General features: G+C 36.7%; 1 protein-coding gene across 1 annotated transcript in view; it reads left to right on the top strand.

Annotated features, from left to right (window-relative positions):
* The window catches only part of ABCB5 (ATP binding cassette subfamily B member 5), a 116,532-nt gene extending 96,868 nt beyond the window's left edge, over nt 1–19,664 (top strand). The window contains exons 23-28 of the mRNA XM_014830636.3: nt 2,772–2,928; nt 5,326–5,523; nt 7,362–7,568; nt 12,990–13,136; nt 14,920–15,145; nt 16,053–19,664. Coding sequence (XP_014686122.1) covers nt 2,772–2,928; nt 5,326–5,523; nt 7,362–7,568; nt 12,990–13,136; nt 14,920–15,117 — 907 coding nt within the window. The 3' untranslated portion in view covers nt 15,118–15,145; nt 16,053–19,664. The remainder of the gene's footprint in view (nt 1–2,771; nt 2,929–5,325; nt 5,524–7,361; nt 7,569–12,989; nt 13,137–14,919; nt 15,146–16,052) is intronic.
* The last annotated feature ends 1,049 nt before the right edge of the window (nt 19,665–20,713 follow it).

The following is a 20,713-nucleotide window of genomic DNA, read 5'->3' on the forward strand; positions in this document are numbered from 1 at the left end:
ATCAGATAGGATGTTTCTTGAAAGGGACCTCTCAAGACTGCCAACTATTCTGTTTCATATGATAATCACTGTAACACCAAACCTTGATTGAATCCTTATTCAGTATGAAGGATTTTTTGTACATTATCTGCTTAATCCTTTCAACTACCCTATGAAATATTATGATTCCCATTTTATAGATGGGGAAAATTAAGTAAGACTCAAGGAGGTTACCTACCTTGCCCAAAGTCACTTAACCAGCAAGTAGGAGAGCACAGATTCAAGTTCATGATTCAAGATGTCAGAAGCTTTGCTTAGTGGACAATTTTTTCTATTATTATCATTATAATCATTATTTTACGAATTCTGTAGACAAAGTTTCATAGACTCTTTCTGTAAAATTATTTTTTTAAAAATTCTTGTGTAGTTTTCCAAACATTTGAATATCCAGAGCTGGGCTGATTCTTGACATAAATGGAACAAATAACGTGCTTAATGTTATTTTATGACCCTAAAATATAGGAGAATTAAAAGGCCCCAGTACAAAAATTCCTCCTCCTACTGGCCTAGGTACTTCCTGAATTTCTTTTCATGAAATTCATTAAAAAGGGTCATTTCTGGAGACATAAACATTTTAGCTGTCATAGCATATGGAAGACTATTAACATCAGAACCATGATTAATGAACAGTATCACATTGGTATTTCCCAGTTCCCTGAAGGAAGGGAGAAACAGGGATCTATCTGAGCTAGGGCCACTAGTATCACTTGTTATTTGAGTTTCATTCAACCAGACTACAGACAAAGTAGGGATGCTCATACTTTTATAGTATAGACAAAGGAGAGAGTTTCTGCAAAATATGGATACAGGGTTGTACAAAATGTGAATAGATGAGATTTGCCTTCAACACCAAAGTCTCCAGCCTTCTTAGAGACCCAATGTGGCCCCCAGCTACCATGAATGTGTCACAAGTGTCTCTTTGGCACACTAAATTATACCTGGCCTAGAAGACCATGTGCTTTCTGGAGTCTAGGGTGACTAGACAGTTTTCTATCTAATCAACTAACTGAATGGAAGAGGTTTACAAAGAAAACTCCTTCCAACTAGAAACCTCCTTAAGTAAAAAGAATGTGCCATTCTCTAAATCAGTGGTTTTGCAACTCACCAATCAAGGAGCTTGTTAAAAATGCAGATACCTGGAGCTCATCTCACACATCTAACTTCTCACAGACCAAATTCTAAATGGAAGGCCTTCTTGGTAAATTTCCATTTTAAGAGTGACCTAACAAAGACATTAGCCTCTGTACATTTATGCCTAATGCTTAAACTGACTTTTAATGGTGGAGATTTTAGGCAGGTAGATATTTTGGCACATCTCAAATCAGAGGAAGAAGGTATTTTCTCAGTTGTTCTGGGAAGCTTGTGGGTCCAGGATCCTTGTGGGTCAAGGATCCAGGTCTCCTCACTTGTAATCCAATTATCTTCCCATCTCACCTGCTGACTCTTGAATCAGTCTGAGGGTTAAGTCTGATTTTTTCCTTCCATTAAAAAAAAAAAACAACAACTCTAATGTGTTACCTTAGCTCAATAACCACTTCTGATATTTATAGCTGAGTATTAAGTATTTTGAATGGTATTTTCACATTAAACAATTTCTGTATTAGTACTTAGAATGCCTTAACATCAGAGAACTAGTGGCTACAATAAATTTAGCATGAGGCTTGCCAGTAAACTGGTTGTTTTTATATTTTACACTGTATTTAACCTTTGTAAAGACAACACGATTCATGATCTGAGGTCTAGGTCACTGAAGAGATTGCATCAACATCCACCCATTGGTAGGTTCCACCTCCAGAGAGATTCACAAGGAGACCAGACATGTTTATCTTGCTGTGATCCAGCACAGCAAACAAGCAACTGGGTTCTGTGATGTCCTTTTACTGCCTAGTGTTTAAATATTGCCAGTGAAGCTTGTCCAGTCTTAGGTGAATTATACCTTTTGTTCTGCTACTGAGATGCATTATTTTTCATTCCAGTAAAATGTTTTCCTGTCTAAAATGAAAAATCAAATGAGAGAAAAATACTTAGCCATGGCCACGTGATATGCCACATTTCTGTGAATATTCTGTATGCTTCCAAACATCATTTGCATACTTACCATTTTATAATTAACATGTTTTGAAACAGATCATAATCTATAGCAAACTTAAAAGATCAAAGCTCTTCTTCTAGTCCTGCTAAAGTGTATTTTAGTCAAATTTTGTTTTGAGGACCTTAACAAGGGACAATCTCTGTGCTTTTCTCTCTTTACATCATGTAGCACTTCAGAGAGATAACCAATCATCTGGCATCAATTATTTGTTCTAACTACATTATATGCAAAAAAAGAAAAAAAAATTCATATCAACTGTGTAAATTCAGATCTCACTACTGGAGACTCATTCTTCCTCTTATCAGTTGAATTCTCTGTCAAATCTCTAAGCAAGTGAGCCTTATATCAAGGTGGCTAAGAACATTTATATTCACTAGTTAGGGCCTTTGATCTATGTCCCTAATTGGAAAAGAAATTTTTAAGATTACCTGAGCTCCAAAGGTTATTTTTGTGTACAGAGCAAAGGATAATCACTGTGTGGTAGAAAATTGCAAAAGAGATATCGTTGTTAGGCATTCAGCGTTAGAGGTGCTGTCTAAGCCAAAAGATTATATTCCTGTGCCTGGTTTTTCCTTTAATTTTAGAGCTCCATTGTTTGAAAATGTACCTAACTAGATTCAAATGCTTTATCTTTTGATAGAGTTTTTACTGCAATTGCATACGGAGCTATGGCCATTGGAGAAACATTTGTTTTGGCACCTGAATATTCGAGAGCCAAATCTGGGGCTGCACATCTGTTTGCTTTGTTGGAAAAGAAACCAACTATAGACAGCTATAGTCAAGAAGGGAAAGAAACAGTAAGCACAACTATGATTTTAAATGTCCATTTATTATTAATTGTCCGTATGCATGGTCTCTAAAGAGAGACTTAAATGGAGTCATTATTTGATAACTTTGCAAAAGATAGTGCTATAAAGAATTAAAAGCTTGGATAAAATAATTGTAATGGCTACCAAGGGAGATAGGGGGTCTTGTCTTAATGAAATTTTCACCTCTACTACTAAAATATACGTATTTTATATTAAAAAACATATGCTTCTAGTTTATTTATTTGCCTGATGCCATGAGAATGTTCTTGAACAAAAGATTGATTTATATATTTAATTTTATTTGGATGACAAAAGTTTTAATCTTGGGTGAAGATTTGCATTAGGGTTTATTCGGTTTTTTCTCTGATAATATATGCAAAGTAAACAGTGCCCTGCTGCTTCAGATGCCATTTTTCATTGGAAATATATCGGCAAACAGAACAGGAAAAAGAAGGAACTATATTTATTAAATTCATGTACATATTTAGCCACAAACTCTAAAGGACTATGAATATTAAAAGGAAAATAATAGGGAGATTATATAATTTCAAAACAAGCCTCTCAATTGTAGTCTTGTACATTAAATATATATTCAATTTTAAGACCTTTCTAGACATTTTCAATTTAAAAGTAAAAATAGCCATTAGGTATACTTAAAAGAAATTTTGCGTTTCAAATTATTTTGCTCTAGAATTTTAAAAGATGTATATGTATGACAGCTTAAAACACTATCACTAGAACTGCATAATTATTAAAAAGAATGCCAGTTGTTAGTGACAAAAATAAAAAGATCTTGAAACTCTCAAAATAGAATGCTCAAAGATATGGTCAAAATAAGATTTCATACTTTTTCTTTAGAAAGTAAAGGGTATAGGAAACTTTTTTAGTCTTGCAATTTACATGTATAATAATATTGCTACTCATTTCTTTCTAAACGTTACGGTAGTAGGATTGAGAGTCTCACTGATAAATGTCCTCATAGAACTATATACACGACATAGACTATGAAAATGTTTCTTATAAAGACTATAAAATTAACTTATTTAATTTTCATTTTATTTAATATACAAATACTTCTAAATATCACTCCCTATGCTTTTAAAAGTTAAAGTCTGGTAAAACAAAATTGGCAAATATTGATAATCATTGAAGCTGGGAGATAGGCATGTGGCAACCTATTACATTATTCTCTCTACTTTTATAGATGTTTGAAATCTTCCATAATAAAATGTTTAAAATAGTTAAGAATAAATTTTAAAATGTGTTCAAGTCCAGAAGTCTAAAACATCTCTCTATGCCTTTCCCAAAGGTACCAGAGCATACAGAGAAATAATTGCACTCTCCATTATTCTGCAGTATTCTGGGTTTTTTCTTTTAACCTTTTTTGCACAAATAATATTCATATGCTGTAGGGGGCAAAACAGAAAGTTTGAATAAACTGAAAATAAGCTACTACTACGCTTAACGTTTTGGTGTATATCCTTCCAGATATTTTTTTCTAATTCTAGAACTCTTAACCACATGTTAACATTTCATTCCTTTGACAACAGAATAATATTATTGTCAGACATTTTTTGGTGCTCCTCCCCTCCACCTACCCTTGCCTCCTACCTGTATGCTGGGCTCAGAATATGCTGAGCATGACTGTTAATCCTGACTAAATTAATTAAAATGCAATTGATTGAGGGCAAACATGAAGTTCAAAATAACCTAAAATCTTATGAACCAAATATATGAAGGGAAGTTAATCATCATTTAGCGATAGTTCTGGGAAGTCTTTTATAAACATCCCTGGTGTATGTTAAGTATTTGTTTATAAGTTGTCAAACACTTAAGAGATTGAAGCATAGAGAGAAAAATAAACTTTTAGGCAAGTGTCACTGCCAAATAATGATCAACTGAAAACAAAGATAATTCTGAATTCAAAATGTAATGTTTATTAACTCTAAGACATGGTCCAACTTACAAAAATAACATTTATGCATACAGTTTATGAGGACCCCAGCTATTCTTAATTTAGTAATAAAGGTCTATAAAGCACAAATTAAATTTTTAAAAAATGATGTATTTATTCAGAGGAGCTAGTCAAACAGCTAAACTGCAGATTGGATTGTGTGTAGGTAGTGAGGCTGAAGGAAACCAGTGCTTTTTAGGAACTTGGTGAAGTCCAGTAGTAAAGACCAGAAGAATTACTGATATAAAAATCAAAACAAAAGTGACAGAAACCAATGTGCAGTTAGCAGCTCTACAGAAAAGAATACAATGGTTTAAAATTAAAGTGGTTGTGGAAACACACAGATTTCAGAAAGCACTCAGCCAGTGTGTTATAATGTGTTACAACCTTTCTAAGTCATCCTTCTAAACAATGCCAACTGTCTTTTATAGGACACATGTGAAGGGAATATAGAATTTCGAGAAGTCTCCTTCTTCTATCCGTGTCGCCCAGATGTTCTCATCCTTCGTGGCTTATCCCTGATTATTGAAAAAGGGAAGACAGTAGCATTTGTTGGGAGCAGTGGCTGTGGGAAAAGCACTTCTGTCCAACTTCTGCAGAGATTTTATGACCCCGTGAAAGGACAAGTGGTAAGACTGAATTTACATACAACTTATTTGGGTGTTGGTGGTGCTATCCTTAAACATTCCCTTGAACTTAAGCTTCCTCACTGGTTTGGGTAGGGCAAACAGTGCAGTAGTTATCCAAAAAAATCTCTATCCCTTAACTTAGAGGACAAGCAAACCAATAACAGAAGTGAGGGACAGGGCTTTTTTGATGGATAGGACTTAGAGGCTAACTACAAAGACCCAAAGATACTTCAACCATTATGGCAGCAGAAATTTTGATCTTATAAGCCATGGAATTCTTTTAGAATACAGGTATTGGAGTATGGGTCTAATATCTACATCTGGGCTTTTTCTTTATTCTCTTCTGATTTAAGACAGAGATAATAGTTTTCTCTGCCTCCCTGGTTCAGGAATCCTGCTGTTCCTGCTGGCCATCCCCACTCCCCCAACTCTCAAAACCTTATGCATGATTAGAGATTATTTGAATCAGCTCTGTTAAGTCCTGCATTCCGGTCTCAAAAAAATGCAGTCTCTCCCTCCTTTGAACTCCAAGGACAGTTTTTCTCACCTAGCACTTTTCTTACCCTACCTTATATTCAGGTTTTCAATTATCCTCTCCCCGCAACCAATACTACGTCACACATACAAACATAACTTCCTGTTCTGCCTCCTCCTCCCCACAAAAAACCATAAGCTCCTAAAAGTCAGACTGTCATATTAGTCCTCATTCTCCTGCAGTTCAGTCTTTTCCCCATCACAGATTCTCAATGACTATTTGCACAACGGAATGGTCCAAAATGGCTGCGTTGTTACCAGTAAGAACAATGAGTTAACAATGAGTACCGAAATTAGGTAGCACTCATCTATTTGCTCATAGCATAGTACACTCCCTCTTTTAACTCTCCAATGGTTTCCCACCGCAGTTAGAATAAGCCAGAATCCATATCATCAATCAAGGTCCTTCAGGATCTTCCTCTCTCTCCAGACTCCTCTCCTGTCACTCCCTACGTCATTGTGCACTGTGTGTCAGTCTCACTGGCTTCTTTATGTTCTTTAAACACATTTATGGGCCTTTGTTCTTGCTATTCCCCTGCATAGAATGTTCTTACTCTTACTTCTTTGCTGGCTCCTTCTCATCATTCATATCTCAATCTAAATGTTACTTCCTTAGGTAGGGCTTCTTAGATAAGTCTATAGAAAATGATGCATCCACCCACCCACTTGCCACATCCTCAGTCACTCTTTATCCCACCATCCTGTCTTCAGGACACTTTCTTCTTCTGAGTTTGAGTTGTTAGTGTGTTTATTGCCTTCCTCTCTCCACTAAAATTTAAGCTGCAGGAGAGTTTTGTCTTGTTTACCGCTATTTCCCCAGTGCCTGAAAAGTCCCATCACATAGTAGATATGCTCATCAAATGTAGTTGAGTGTTGCTATTTGTTCATATGAATAAACATGGCTATGTACAAAATAACATATTTCTACATGTGAACTACTGTATCAGTCTACGTCTACTCTCTCACTGGGCTTTAATAAAGTGGGATCCTGTTACAGTGGAAGTTGTTCATTTTCCATCTGACTTCAGTACAGAGCGCCAGACTTTAGACTTTGGGCAGGTCTCTAGAATATGTGGTCATTCCTAGAAATGTCAAGTAAGTTTAGGAGTCGGCATGTTAGTCAGTTATGTGCAGTCTGCTTCTATACAGCATATGATTTATGAGCCTTCCTTGGGTAACATTATACCATGAAATAGCTTGAATTCCTAATCTTGTTTTGATTTGTGTATGTTTGAATACAGTGAACTGTAACATGATACTGTTGTTGGATCTTCACATACCATTCTCCATTATGCTTTTGGCAGCTTTTTGATGGTGTGGATGCAAAGGAATTGAACATACAATGGCTCCGTTCCCAAATAGCAATTGTTTCTCAAGAGCCTGTGCTCTTCAACTGTAGCATTGCCGAGAACATTGCCTATGGTGATAACAGCCGTGTTGTGCCATTAGATGAGATAAAAGAAGTAGCAAATGCAGCAAATATCCATTCTTTTATTGAGGGTCTCCCTGAGGTAAGAAAATATCTGAAATCTTGAACTACAAAGCTGCCAAGTAAGCCCAAGTAATTTACTGGGCCTAAGGGTTGATTATACAGTTTATTTATTGCCAGCATCTAATGTAGTTAGATGTAAAAAGCAAAGTTTGAGAATTTTGTGTGACTGTTTTTTCCAAGACCAAACTGTATTAACATTCACTGATTTAATTTTCATTTTTCGATTCTTCACCTTCTATCCATTTACACTCTACTCATGTCTACACCACCATCATTCCCCTCTGGACAACTCCAGCAGCTTCTTAATTTGTCTTCCTGCTTTCACTCTTGCCCTTTTATAATTCTTCTTCTTCACAGCAACTAGAGAGAAAGGATCTCTTTCTTTTTAAAGGTAAAAACATAAATTAGACCAGATCCCTCCCTGCTAAAACTTCCTAATGGCATCCCTTTGCACTTAGAATAAAGTCCAAACACCTTATGTGGCTGGTAAGGCCTTCTGTAATCTGGCCCTGCTTGCCTCTCTACTCACTCCTCACCATATGCTCACTCTTCTCTAACCATGCTGGCCTTTTTTCTGATTCCTGAACATGCCAAGTTCTTCCCTACCTCAGGACATTTACACTTGCTGTTTCTTCAGCTGGGACCTCGCTTCCTTTGGCTCTTTGAAGAGCCAGCTCCTTAACTTTCAACCTCCTTAAAATATCACCTTTGCAAAGGCCTTCCCTGGCCACCTTAGAGTCCCAACCATGCCTGTCACCTATCACATAGTCTTCAGGACATTTATCACGGTATGAAATTATCCTGAGTGCTTATTGACCTGTTAGTGTCTCCTCTCCCCACTAGAGGGTTAGGTCTGTGCCTGCCATTTTTGTCACCTCTCTGTATTGACTGTGACAGCTCATGCGAAATCTCAGAAAAGTTAAAAACCTTGGCTAACCGTAGAGAAGTCTTTGGCATAGCAAGCATTGAAACAAATCTGGAATTAGCGCTCAGAGATGGGTAATCATAACTTACAGTGCTTGCAACACCTGAGTGTTTATATATACCTACATACACTCTCACACAAAGTAAAATTAAAATATAGATACTCTTAATTAGAAACAAATTTCTTTTTTTAAGAATCGTCCTGAGCTAACATCTATTGCCAATCTTATTTTATTTTTCCCTTCTTCTCCCCAGAGCCCCCCAGTACCTAGTTGTATATTCTAGTTGTAGGTCCTTCTAGTTGTGCTGTATGGGACACCCCCTCAGCATGGCTTGATGAGCAATGCTAGTTCTGTGCCCAGGATCTGAACCAGCAAAACCTTGGGCCGCTGAAGCAGAGTGTGAACTTAACCACTTGGCCATGGGGCTGGCCCTAGAAACAAATTTTATAATGTCATTTTATATCTCACTTTAAAAGGAAATGCCAAAATTTAATAATCATTATATCAAACAACTATTCTAATACCCTCTTCTTTGGGGGAGGATAATGGTCACCTACTCTCTTTTATACTACTAGATCTTCCCTCACCATCCCCTCCATACTAAACAAGGCCTACAACCAGGAGCAGACCATTAATACAATTTCCCTCACTCCAGTAAGGTTCTGCATTACTAACTATAATGGAAGGATTAACATATTTTTTATAAATATTGTGACCCTGTAAGTGTCTTTCAATGGTAATTCCCTTTTTTAACCAAGGCATTCACCACACTGTTGATTCGTGGTCAGATTATTATCCACTTAACTCTGATAGTTTTTTTTCTTAAATTTACATATGGTAAAATGCTATCCATTTTATATTTGTACAATTTGACCTTTATTCTTAAATTGTTTATCTTTCATTCTTTTTATTGTACTATTTCTCAAATTTACCCAAAACTACATACTGTAGAGATTCAGTGTGCTAACTTTTTACTGTAAACTTTGAGAACCAAGATATTATTTCCTAAAAGAAAGAATAGCTTGTTTCTCAGTGTTTTCGAATTTGACTTTAGTTTATCTTCATATCACTGTTACCTCCCAAAATATGTAGAACCACAAAGAAATCTGGTGCCAAAATATCATTTTGGAATAGGACATTGGAACTACTAATCTAGCAGCAATGTAAATGACCATTTGGAGAAAGGAAGAGACCAGAGGTTTAGGAGATCACTCAGGAGCTATTTCCAGGCTTAAGTTATAAAGGCATGAATTACAAATTATAAAGTGAAATAAAGCAAAGAAAACGATTTAAAAGATTGCAGAAGTGGAATTGCCAGGACTTGGCTCAAGATTGTCTCTGGAAAGTGAGCAAGAAAGTGTATGATACACTTGGCAGCCTGCTGTAATAAAGACACACAGAGCATGTGATGAGAGTACAAAGGAAGGAATGGCAAAGTCTCCAGGTGCTCAGAGAAAACCAAATGGAGGATGTTGCTTTGAGCTGGGTTTTGAAGAATGAGTAGGAGTTCACCAGGCAGAGAAGGGACAGATCCATTCTTAGAAGACAACGTAAGCTCACACAGAAACATATACGTGTAAAAAGTTTTTAGGTGTTTGGGGGGAAATAAATTTAAAATCCTGAACATAAAGCATAAAGTGGGGAATTGAGAAGAAGAGGCCAAAATATAAGCAGGGACTAAATGTGAAGGTTCTGATATACCAGGCTAAGAAGTTTGAACTCTGTCTTACTGGAAATAGGAAACCACTAGATGTTTTTGGGCAGAGGAATGACATGATCAAATTTTTAAAGGAAAAAACTTGCTACTGAAGCTCAGCCTTTTATTTGCTCATTCAGGAGGTTCTGTGGCCTCTGTTGCAATAGCCAACTGGCATTAGAGGGGCAAGTCCTGGTGCTTTACAACAGTCTGGATGAGAGAAATGCAGGTCTACATTTCCTTTTCCCCACTTCCAATTTCCAAAAGCTCTTAAACTCCATGCCCTCCCCTCCCACACACACACAGAAATTTTGTATGTTTAGTGCAAATTTGTTTCATGGCCAATATGATGTGAGGCTATATGAAATCTTCATTAATCCTACTTAGAATAAATAATCAAATATTTCTTCACAAATGTTCACGTATTTGATTACCAGTTGCATCCCAAGACCTTTCTGGTGGCGTTAAATAATATATAATATGTTGTATATTAAATATATATAATATATAGTATATATAATTTATAGTATATTTTCTTCTAAAGTAAAAAAAAAATGGGGGAGGGATTCTTGAACAGCTATAGCCCTAAGGATTTCAGGTAAGGGATTATGGACCTGTCTGATAGCTCAAACTGTGAGAGTGAATAGCAAGGAGTCAATCTGGAGTGGCCTAAGGGTAATGCGTCTATGGTATATGCCATGAAGATGACCTGAAGGCATTTAGAAATATGGGCCTGGAGCATGGGAGAGGAGCCGAAGCAACACCATCTTGGTCTTAAGGATCCTCTGAGAAACACACCAGGTATGGATGCCCCCTAGTCCCTACAATATCATACAGTGGCAGCTCTCAGTCAAACCACATCATGGCTCCTTGAGTAGGACTTCGACCACCCTTGAAACTCCTCGCCAAGGCCCATGGGACTTTCCAGAATGCAGTTGGTTTAGGATTAGACTCTCCAATGTTTCTTCCAGGACCCAACTAGCTTTTAGCTTCAGGTTCATATTGAGGAACTGTTGCCCCTTGAGTGTCACAAAAAACAGGTGATTTCCAGGCACTCACCAGCCCGGTGTTTGCCAGACAACTGACTTATATTTTCAGTTTAAACAGGAAAGGATGGAACTCCATGATCCTTCATTAAAAAGTAAAAACCTTCACTTTAAGTATCTGAAAATCTTTTTGGGTTGCTATTAAGACAATGTGTATATTCGCGTTTATAATCTATTCTGCTTAATGATGGGCAAAAACATCTGAATTTAATTTTCATCCAATTCGCTCTTGAGACATCTTCCTGCAATCCAGAGAAAGCCAAGAAATGCAAGGTGATTTATAAGTTAGAATTGCATCTTCTTCAGCTTCACAAGAAGAATCCATGTACAATTTAAGCTAGACTGGGAGAAAGAGCTACAAGCCCATTATCATTCCCACCCAATCCTCTCTCAAGTTTTGGTTTAAGATTGGATTCTCTAATTTGGATGGGAACTTTGCAGTGTGTGGAAATGAATGACATAGTTTTTTGATTATCCTGCCCTGTGATTCCAAATTTAATAAAGTGCATCTTAGGAGGAAGAGGCCCAGCCAGCTTTCAGTCCCAGATAAAATCACAGGGGAGATAGCTAAAGTCTGTTTTCTTTGTCAAGCATTCACTTTAGAAAAGATACTTTTACTGGGCATTAGTAATTCAGACCCCCGTTGTTTGATATAAAGCAAGCAACTGTGCATTTTAAATTGAAAAATAAACTTTGAGATGAAGTAGGCACATTTATCACAAGGTTATGTCACAGGCTCTCTCAACGCCCTCTGTCGAATGGTACCTCCTGAAGGCAGTCAGATATGGAGGGAAAGGCAATTCATTCAAGTTTCTCCAGGGCACTACGACAAAATGAACAGCATATTAATCATATGCTGCATCTTGTCTGTGATGCTCATACAGGATAGGATTCACTTTTAGAAGGTTATACACTTGGAGTTGCCTTCCCAGTGGAGTTGATCCATCCACACATTCTTATCTGGGTGCCAGTGGCATGTATTTGTTAGACAACTGGTGACAGCTAATAGAAAGTAATGTGAAACCTTGGAGGGAAGCAAAGTCAATGGGACAATTTAGAAAACAAGTGGGAGCCTGCTTGCACCAACTGAACTGACTAATTGTGATTTAGCAGACTACGAGGGCTTCAGGATATGTGAGAAATTTCCTTTACCGTTCTATTGAGGAAAACACTGGAGAAGGGGTCATTATTAAGTAGGAGAGCTGTGAAAACATTGTGAAGTGCTAAATATCACTGTTATGGCCTGAAAAGATGGAGAGACTGTCTCAAGATGCTGGCCTGACTTATTGCCAGGAAGACACCTGCACCGTTGAGAATGGCTCCTAGCATTTGGAGAGATGTGCCCATAGAAGCTTATAGAGAGGTAAAGTGAAGGAACCCAATGATCTCCTTGTGTTTAGATATTTTAAGTCATTTTGACCTGAAAATAGAAGGTAATGTAACTTAATGGAAAAATATTTGTGTTTACTGGGAACATTTTTCTTGCCAATAATTTTTTTTCTTATGCTTTAATTTGAACAATTCTCTTGTAGAAGCACAAAGGCAAAGGTCTGCTGTTTGTGATCAGATTAGATATGTAAATGAGATGGTAGTGTTTACTGCTGGTTTAGCATTTATTTGTAACAAAGCCCAAGAATAGATTTTAGCACTCATTAGGACACAAATTTTCAAGAATAACAAAATTTGAAATATTTAGATGGTTCTCGCCCACAGTTCCCATGCTAATTCAAATAACCAAGGCTTGCTTTCTTAATTGCATGTTCCTGTAATAGAAATACAACACACAAGTTGGACTGAAAGGAACACAGCTTTCTGGCGGCCAGAAACAAAGACTGGCTATTGCAAGGGCTCTTCTCCGAAAACCAAAAATTTTATTGTTGGACGAGGCCACTTCAGCCCTTGATAATGAGAGTGAAAAGGTAACATCCTCTTCTTTCATCTCAAAATATATCAAATACGAGAGTGGAGTATGGTGGAAGAAATCAAGGTCACTTTGAGAAAAGAAAGGCCTGGAGAGAATTGTAGTCTAGGGTCACCAGTTCTAATTAAGGTTTTGGCCTTTAAAAACCACCGGTTAGAGGCTGGTGGGGAGGTGGGAGAGAGCAGGGACACAGGGCACCTCACGTTCTAGAAAGGTTTTCTCACATGAATTGGCCTTATTATCAAAAGGGGCCGAATTCTTGAAATGTTTCTTCACTGAAAGAAAAAATCCAAGAAAAATAACTTTCCTATTTTATTAGTATTCTAATGATGCCAAATAAATTAGTAAGGCAATCTACATGCATAAAAGAGTGAACTACACTGTAATGTCACAGCCTGCTAGTTACTCTACCTTCTACAGACTGTTAGCTTGATTTGAAAAGAAAACAAGGAAACAGACAGACGTCTGACAATAGACCTACACTGCAAGCTTCTTCAGATGTTTAATTTTGCTATGTCCTTGTCCCCTAGTAGTTTCTTGCACATAGTAGGCACTTACTTGTTAAATGAACATTGGTTGAATGAATGATAATCTTTAGTATTTATCAAGTGTTCATTATATGTTATTATCTCAATCCTCACAGCAACTTGATGAATTAGCTTATTTTATCATCATGCTAATTTTACAGATTAGCACACCAAGGCTTAGAAAAGTCAAGTAACTTCCCAAAATTCTAATAGAAGGTGTCTATCCTAAGAACCCATGTGGTAACCATTACATGATTGTTATTTGTAGATGATTATCATTCTTTTTTTTTAAAGATTGGCACCTGAGCTAACATCTGTTGCCAATCGGTTTTTTTCTTCTTCCTCTTCTTCTCCCCAAAGCTCCCCAGTACATAATTGTATATTCTAGTTGTAGGTCCTTCTGGTTGTGCTGTGTGGGACGCCGCCTCGGCATGTCCTGACGAGTGGTGCCATGTCAGCGCCCAGGATTGGAACCAGTGAAACCCTGGGCCACCGAGGCGGAGCACACAAATTTACCCACTCGGCCACCGGCCGGCCCTTGATTATCATTCTTGATTTCCAAGGAGACTGTGTGTTATAAAAGAAAAAAACATGACTTTTGGAATCAGACATATCTGGGCTGTAATCCTGGATTTATCAGTTACTAGCAGTGTGTGACCTTGGTCATGTGACCTGGACTTTTTGAATCTTGGTTTACTCATCAAAAAAATTAAAATACCTCCCAACTTACAGGGTTTTTTCAGGGATTTAAATGAGATAGCCATCACTGGAACATTTTATATATTCAACAAATATTGTTTTTCACCCTCCACTCTCATTTCCTCTATATAGCATTATAACTTCATTGTAGCTGAGATGCTGTTTTAGCTAGGACAGTTTTACAGCTAAATTCTACCCCCAAAAATAGTAATAATACAATGAGAGGAAATAGAGCAAGTAAATGAGACAATTCTACTTAGGTGTGGAAATGCTACTTTCTGGCTTTGAGTTTGAAACCAGTTACATACAAACAACCATGTCATTTTTATTCATTGTCACAAAAGCTTTTCCAATTAAAAGTCTTAATTAATATGTCTATAATTACTTTTTCTAGATTTCTGTTGAATATGGTGAATATTTCACAAAGTAGGGCAGTTTCCTTGGGGATAAGCAAATACACAAAGAATGTTATTAGATTACTTTAATCAATTTGACTTGGGCAAGTTTATTAGCATCTAACCCAAGCTGGAGATCACAGGTCCTCCTCTCTTCTAGGTGGTTCAGCACGCCCTTGATAATGCTCGTAAGGGGAGGACGTGCCTGGTGGTCACTCACAGACTCTCCACAATACAAAACGCAGATTTGATAGTGGTTCTGCACAATGGAAAGATAAAAGAACAGGGAACTCATCAAGAGCTCCTGAGAAATCAAGATGTATATTTTAAATTAGTAAATGCACAGTCAGTGCAATGACGCTGTTGATGTAAAGGAAGAGTACTTGGTAATTATTTGGCATGTTTTGATCTTTTATTGCATTAATCAATACCTAGAATCCTGCTATTAAAGTACACACATGTTCTGTTTACACACCATCGTCCTTTCAGATTTTTAAGAGGAAACAAAAATTTGCTAAACTCATGTAAGTGAGATAATGCCTGTATCCCTCACTTTATAAAAACGTTCTAGCACATTTGCTTGTAAAGCAGTTGTCTGCAAAGTGAATTCTGTTTTGAACTTCTCCCATAAAATTGAGAATTTATTCCCGGAGGGAAAATTACCCAGTTAACTAAGTTGAAAGATTTTAGCAGAGAGTAAGATGTAGTTGAGCTTGTGGCATTGCAGGGAGAACGATTTTAATTTGGAACTTCCAGCATTTTGTTGCACATATTAGAGTACTTTGAGCTAGTCCTTTTCTCCAGACGATAGGAATTTCTTTCATAATATCTCTCTCAATGTTTCTTTCAATGAATATCCCCGGTTTTCCAAAATTCCATTATATCCCTTTGTTGGGGGATAGAGAGTATTGCAATGTAAAATTTCTGGCAGAATTAGGTCGTTATCTTCCACTTCACCAGTAAGTGAAATACCTCCCATGATCCATCCTGAAGACCCCATTACTCCAAGCTTTGGGTTTGGCAGAATAAATCACAGGCTTTCTTGTGTATGAACACTTCTTTACTTAAAATAAGAGCTACTTTTATTATGGGCAAAAAGTTCCTTTATTATTATTCAATCAAGTAATTTGTTTAAATTTTATATGTACTTTTTTAATGTAATATATATATGAGTTAAAAGTTGTGTGTAAATAACAATATTGGTAAACTGTGTTATGTTTTCATTTACTTAAATATGTGATTTCATCTAGTGATTTTATCTCTATTCTTAATTGTATTTTTTTCCATTTGCAGTGACACTTACAGCCAGCCTCTCTAAAGTACACTCTGCCAGTAATCCGAAATCTTGAGAAAAAAATTAAAGCCATTTGTACATTATACCACTTTTTTTTAAATGCAAAATAAAAATAGGTTTGGGGGAGTTGAGAATCAGATGTATTGTTTAGAAGCATTGGCGCTGAAAGCCTTGTGGCCCCTTTGCTCTAGAGCTCTTGATGGTTTCTCTTTCCAGAGGTGAATGGACAGGAGGAAGAGGAAGCATGGTATGAATGCGCTTAAAGCCTCAGAGCAGGAGAACCTCAGGTTCCCATCCTGTAACCACCACCCTGGATTCACAGACACCTGCAATACCTACTTCCCTGGGAACAGACCAACAGCAATCCCGTGGTCTTGCCTACAGATGTCAGTAAAACACTTTCCTTTCTAATTAAGAGCCCTTCCTAATTTTTATTCACATTTTATTTCAAAAGATTCTAAAGGATGCTGCATAGGCAGCATTCTCTTATATAAAGTCACTGCCCTCATTGCAACAAGCAACCATGCTGAGAATTGGGGTCTAAAACAGTTCACAAGGATCTGTGGAGTTATCAATTGATGAAGGCAGAAAGTAAGTAGAGTCCAGCTGCTTTTAGAGACTGCCACAATTTAAATTTAAAATTGCTGCATGTTCTTATAATGGTTTTAAATTATATCATTTTAATTAAATCACTAGTTTTAATGGAATCAAAGCAACTTCTCCCCAAAATTATTCTAATCAGCTATGGAATTACTTACTTTGATGAGTTCAGGATTTTAGGAATACTTGTAATAATTTTTTCAAAATGAACAATCATGTACACACATCCTTATCAGTTTTATGTCTGACTTCTTAATTCCTATACTTTTCTTAAAGCAGGGTATTCTATAACTGAAAAAGAAGTTAAATAAGGAATTGAGTTTTTATCCTAAAGAAAAAGAAGGATGATGCTGGCCCAGTGGCATAGTGGTTAAGTTTGGTGCGCTCTGCTTTGGTGGCCCAGGTTTGCAGGTTCGAATCCTGGGTGCACACCTACACTGCTCATCAAGCCATGCTGTGGCGGCAACCCACATACAAAATAGAGGAAGCTGGGCACAGATGTTAGCTCAGGGCCACTCTTCCTCAAGCAAAAAGAGGAAGATTGGCAACAGGTATTAGCACAGGGCCAATCTTCCTCACCAAAAAAGAAAGAAAGAAAGAAAGAAATGAAAAGGTACTTTAGCAGATTGAAATCTAGTTTTTAAATTTTAAATCAGTCATTAAAGCTCTTATAAATTAATTATTAAATAATAATATGTTTAGGTTTATAGGTCACAACTTGATATTTACTTATGGACTTTAAGTAATGAATGCCACATTATTCAGGGCACCAAATCAGTAAATTTAAGATGCATTGTCTTCACACAGTACCTTGATAGTGCTTTGCATATGACCTAGTGTATGAAAATATTTCCTTTTCGTGTCCACCTGTATATTCATTGTTTTAGTTATGAGCTCTTATTCCAAGAGAGTTTGTGAAGTGGAATCATGGGTTAATTGGAAAGCTCACTCATAAAAACTAGTCAAGGCAGGAAACTGGGAAAATTGGAAGCAGAAGAATGAGGATAGAAGGTTTGGGAGAACAGTAACTTTCAAGCCTTTATTTATTCCCCTCCATTAGTAATAATTACCAGAAATTAAAAAGCTCATTTGAAAGCTGCAATTATAAAAAAATATATGGATCACTAAATGTCTCTACATAGTACCTCAAGTAATACAACTTGCTTCCTTTTAGCAAAACCACACTGATAAAGCCTGCATTACTTTTCTGTTGCTGCTATAACAAATTACCACAAATTTAGTGGATTAAAACAACACAAATTTATTATCTTATAGTTCTGAGGTAAAAAAATCTAAAAACCAATAATCCATCTTTGTAGGCTCTACAGACGAATCCATTCCTTGTTCTTTTCCAGCTTCTAGAAGCTGCCCCTGTTCCTTGGCCTGCATCCCTCTCATCTCTGCTTCCTTCCTCACATCTGTCTCTCTCTGCCTTTCACCTTCCTCTCTTCCTCTTATGAGGACCATTGTGATTTTATTGGGCCCACATAGGTAATCCAGGATTATCTTACCTTCTCAAGATTCTTAATCACACCTACAAAGTCCCTTTTGACATGGAAGGTAGCATATTCACAGGTTCCAGGAATAAGGACAAGGACATTTTGGGCGGCCATTACTCAGCCTACTACAAAGCCTATCTATTTCAACTTTTATTCCATGGAGAAGACAAGACAATTTTTCACAGATTTACACCGAGGAAAAGGTCAAAGAGAACCCTGAAAACATACAGTCCAACATCTTTATATGTTGATGAAAGAGCAAAAAGTCACATATCTTGCCTCCAAGCCCTGTGCTTTTTCCACTGCAACATGCTACCTATCCTCATTGCTAGGGCAGGATTTGGAATGCGTTTGTCTTTTTCTCTTCACTTTTGCTACTGGATTCTGCTATTGCTGCTAATTCCTTTTATCCTGAGACTAGATTTATTAAATAGAAGTTTATACTAAGTTCTACTTTCTTAACATTACTCTCTTTCCACTAAATACGTGCTAACAGGTAAAAATGGTATCTTTAATACTGTGAATATATGAGTTTTTCACACACCTCTGACCCAATACACTTTTGAGTTTTCCTAAAACCATTTTAAACTACTGCTTCTAACGAGAGCTCACATTTTTTGTGAAATTTTTCACATAGGCATGGGATAAGCACTTTATGTACATTATCTCTTTAGTCCTCACACCAGCTCTTTAAGGACATTTATCTTTATCTCTTTTTAAAGAGAAGAAAACTGAAGCTTAAGGAAATTAAGTAACTTGCTGTGGCTTGGACTCTGAACTCTTAGGTCTAACTCCAGAGCCTACAGTCTCAATCATAGCACCAAGGACTTCTGTCCACAGTTTGTTCAGGAAAATGGCTAATGATTTGAGAGTGCACTCATTGCTAACTATATCTGGTCAACGTGAGGCTCAAGCCCAAGTTTTGGCAGCAGTTACATGGTCTAATAAAATTAACCAGCCACACCCTAAAAATGCTCTCTACATCTGCACTACTAGAACAAGACTGAATTCAGCCAAAGGTATGACATCTGTTTTTCCTTTAATATTTACTTACATTTATAAGTGTTATGGATTGGGATACTTTTCACATTAACAAAATTGCAGAAATATGAGAATTCCAAGCTGAAAAAATTTCTGAAAGAGGCACACTTCTTAGACAAAAGTATAATATCTGTGATTATAATGTCTATGGAAATACGCTGAAAAGGATCACTAATGTAATTGAGTTTGTTGGGCTTGTTTTCTTAATGATTTATACTTAATTATCAAGGATTTATACTTAATTATCAAGGTTCAGTTTAATCTGACTAAAATGTTTCTCATTTTAAACTGTTTCAGGATATGCTTAATTAGTTTACTGAGATTTCAAAAAGGCAAAAGTTTAGACAACTAGGTGTGAAAAACTATAAATGAATGTAATCACTACTGCATGATTAGACTGAAGGAAATAATGGTGTAGTACACCAACCTGTGTTTTCGTAGATGTAAATGACGGAATACTATTCTTTATAAGCCAAATAAAATTTGCCATTGAATGGAGATATTTTGTTTGATCATCAACTTTACTATCACAGTAATATAATACATGGCTAAAATACTTTCTGCCCAGTTGAAAGTCAAGAAGAGATTCTAGGAATAGGGTTGAAGTTGTTAAATTACCAGAACATTCTGGAAAATTGTGAAGCAAAAAAGAAAGAGAAAGAAGGAACTAGAGAAAGAATAAAAAAACTATTTGAAAACACTCAAACAATAAAGAATGTAATGTACTCTAGCAATCAGCTTAGGTTTGGAAGGAAAACATATTCCACCATCAAATCCTCAGAAAATCTAAGAAAAGAGGTGCAAATTTAAATTCAAATTCCTAGTCCCATGGCTTCAATTTAGGCAGAATTATACCTTTGCCCTACATTCATTTCATAAATTCCTTTAGTCTCCAGTTTGCTAGAGCTAAGTCCCCTGAGAAGAGGGGTTAATGAGCAACATATTAGACAAAAAGAAGAGACCTGGCCCTCACAGGATGGTATGTACAGGACACCAAAGGAAAGTAGGAGCAAGAGGGGGTCATCGAAAATAAGAGCAAGGTCAACAGGGCTCCCCAGCATGGAGAAAGGAGAAAACCTCCAAAGTAATAAAGAGAAGATAGAAGTCTTTCATTATAAAATGGAGTGTTCCTGGCGTTTGTAGTAGCAATAATAATATCAATAATATAAAATAAGCTAAAACTACTAAAAATAAGTTCACATTCATTGAGCACTTATCTATCAGGCACTGTGATTGAGGCTTATAAGCATTAACTAATCTACAAAAGATACATTCTATTATTATTCAAATTTTACCAAGTGGGAAGACTGAAGCACACAATAGTTAAGGAAGCTTCTTGAGGTCAAACACTAAGGAAGTGTTAGAATGAGTATTCAACCCAGAAAATCCGACTCTATAGCCCACACTCAGCTAAGTCATTGTCCCTCTGAGGTGGACCTGGAAATGGTAAGGTACTTTTGAGTTGTTCATGTAGAAAACAACTTGCTGTTTGCCTCCTCATTACAGTACAAAAATACAAA

Source organism: Equus asinus, chromosome 1, assembly GCF_041296235.1.
Source record: "Equus asinus isolate D_3611 breed Donkey chromosome 1, EquAss-T2T_v2, whole genome shotgun sequence".
Taxonomy (NCBI): Eukaryota; Metazoa; Chordata; class Mammalia; order Perissodactyla; family Equidae; genus Equus; species Equus asinus.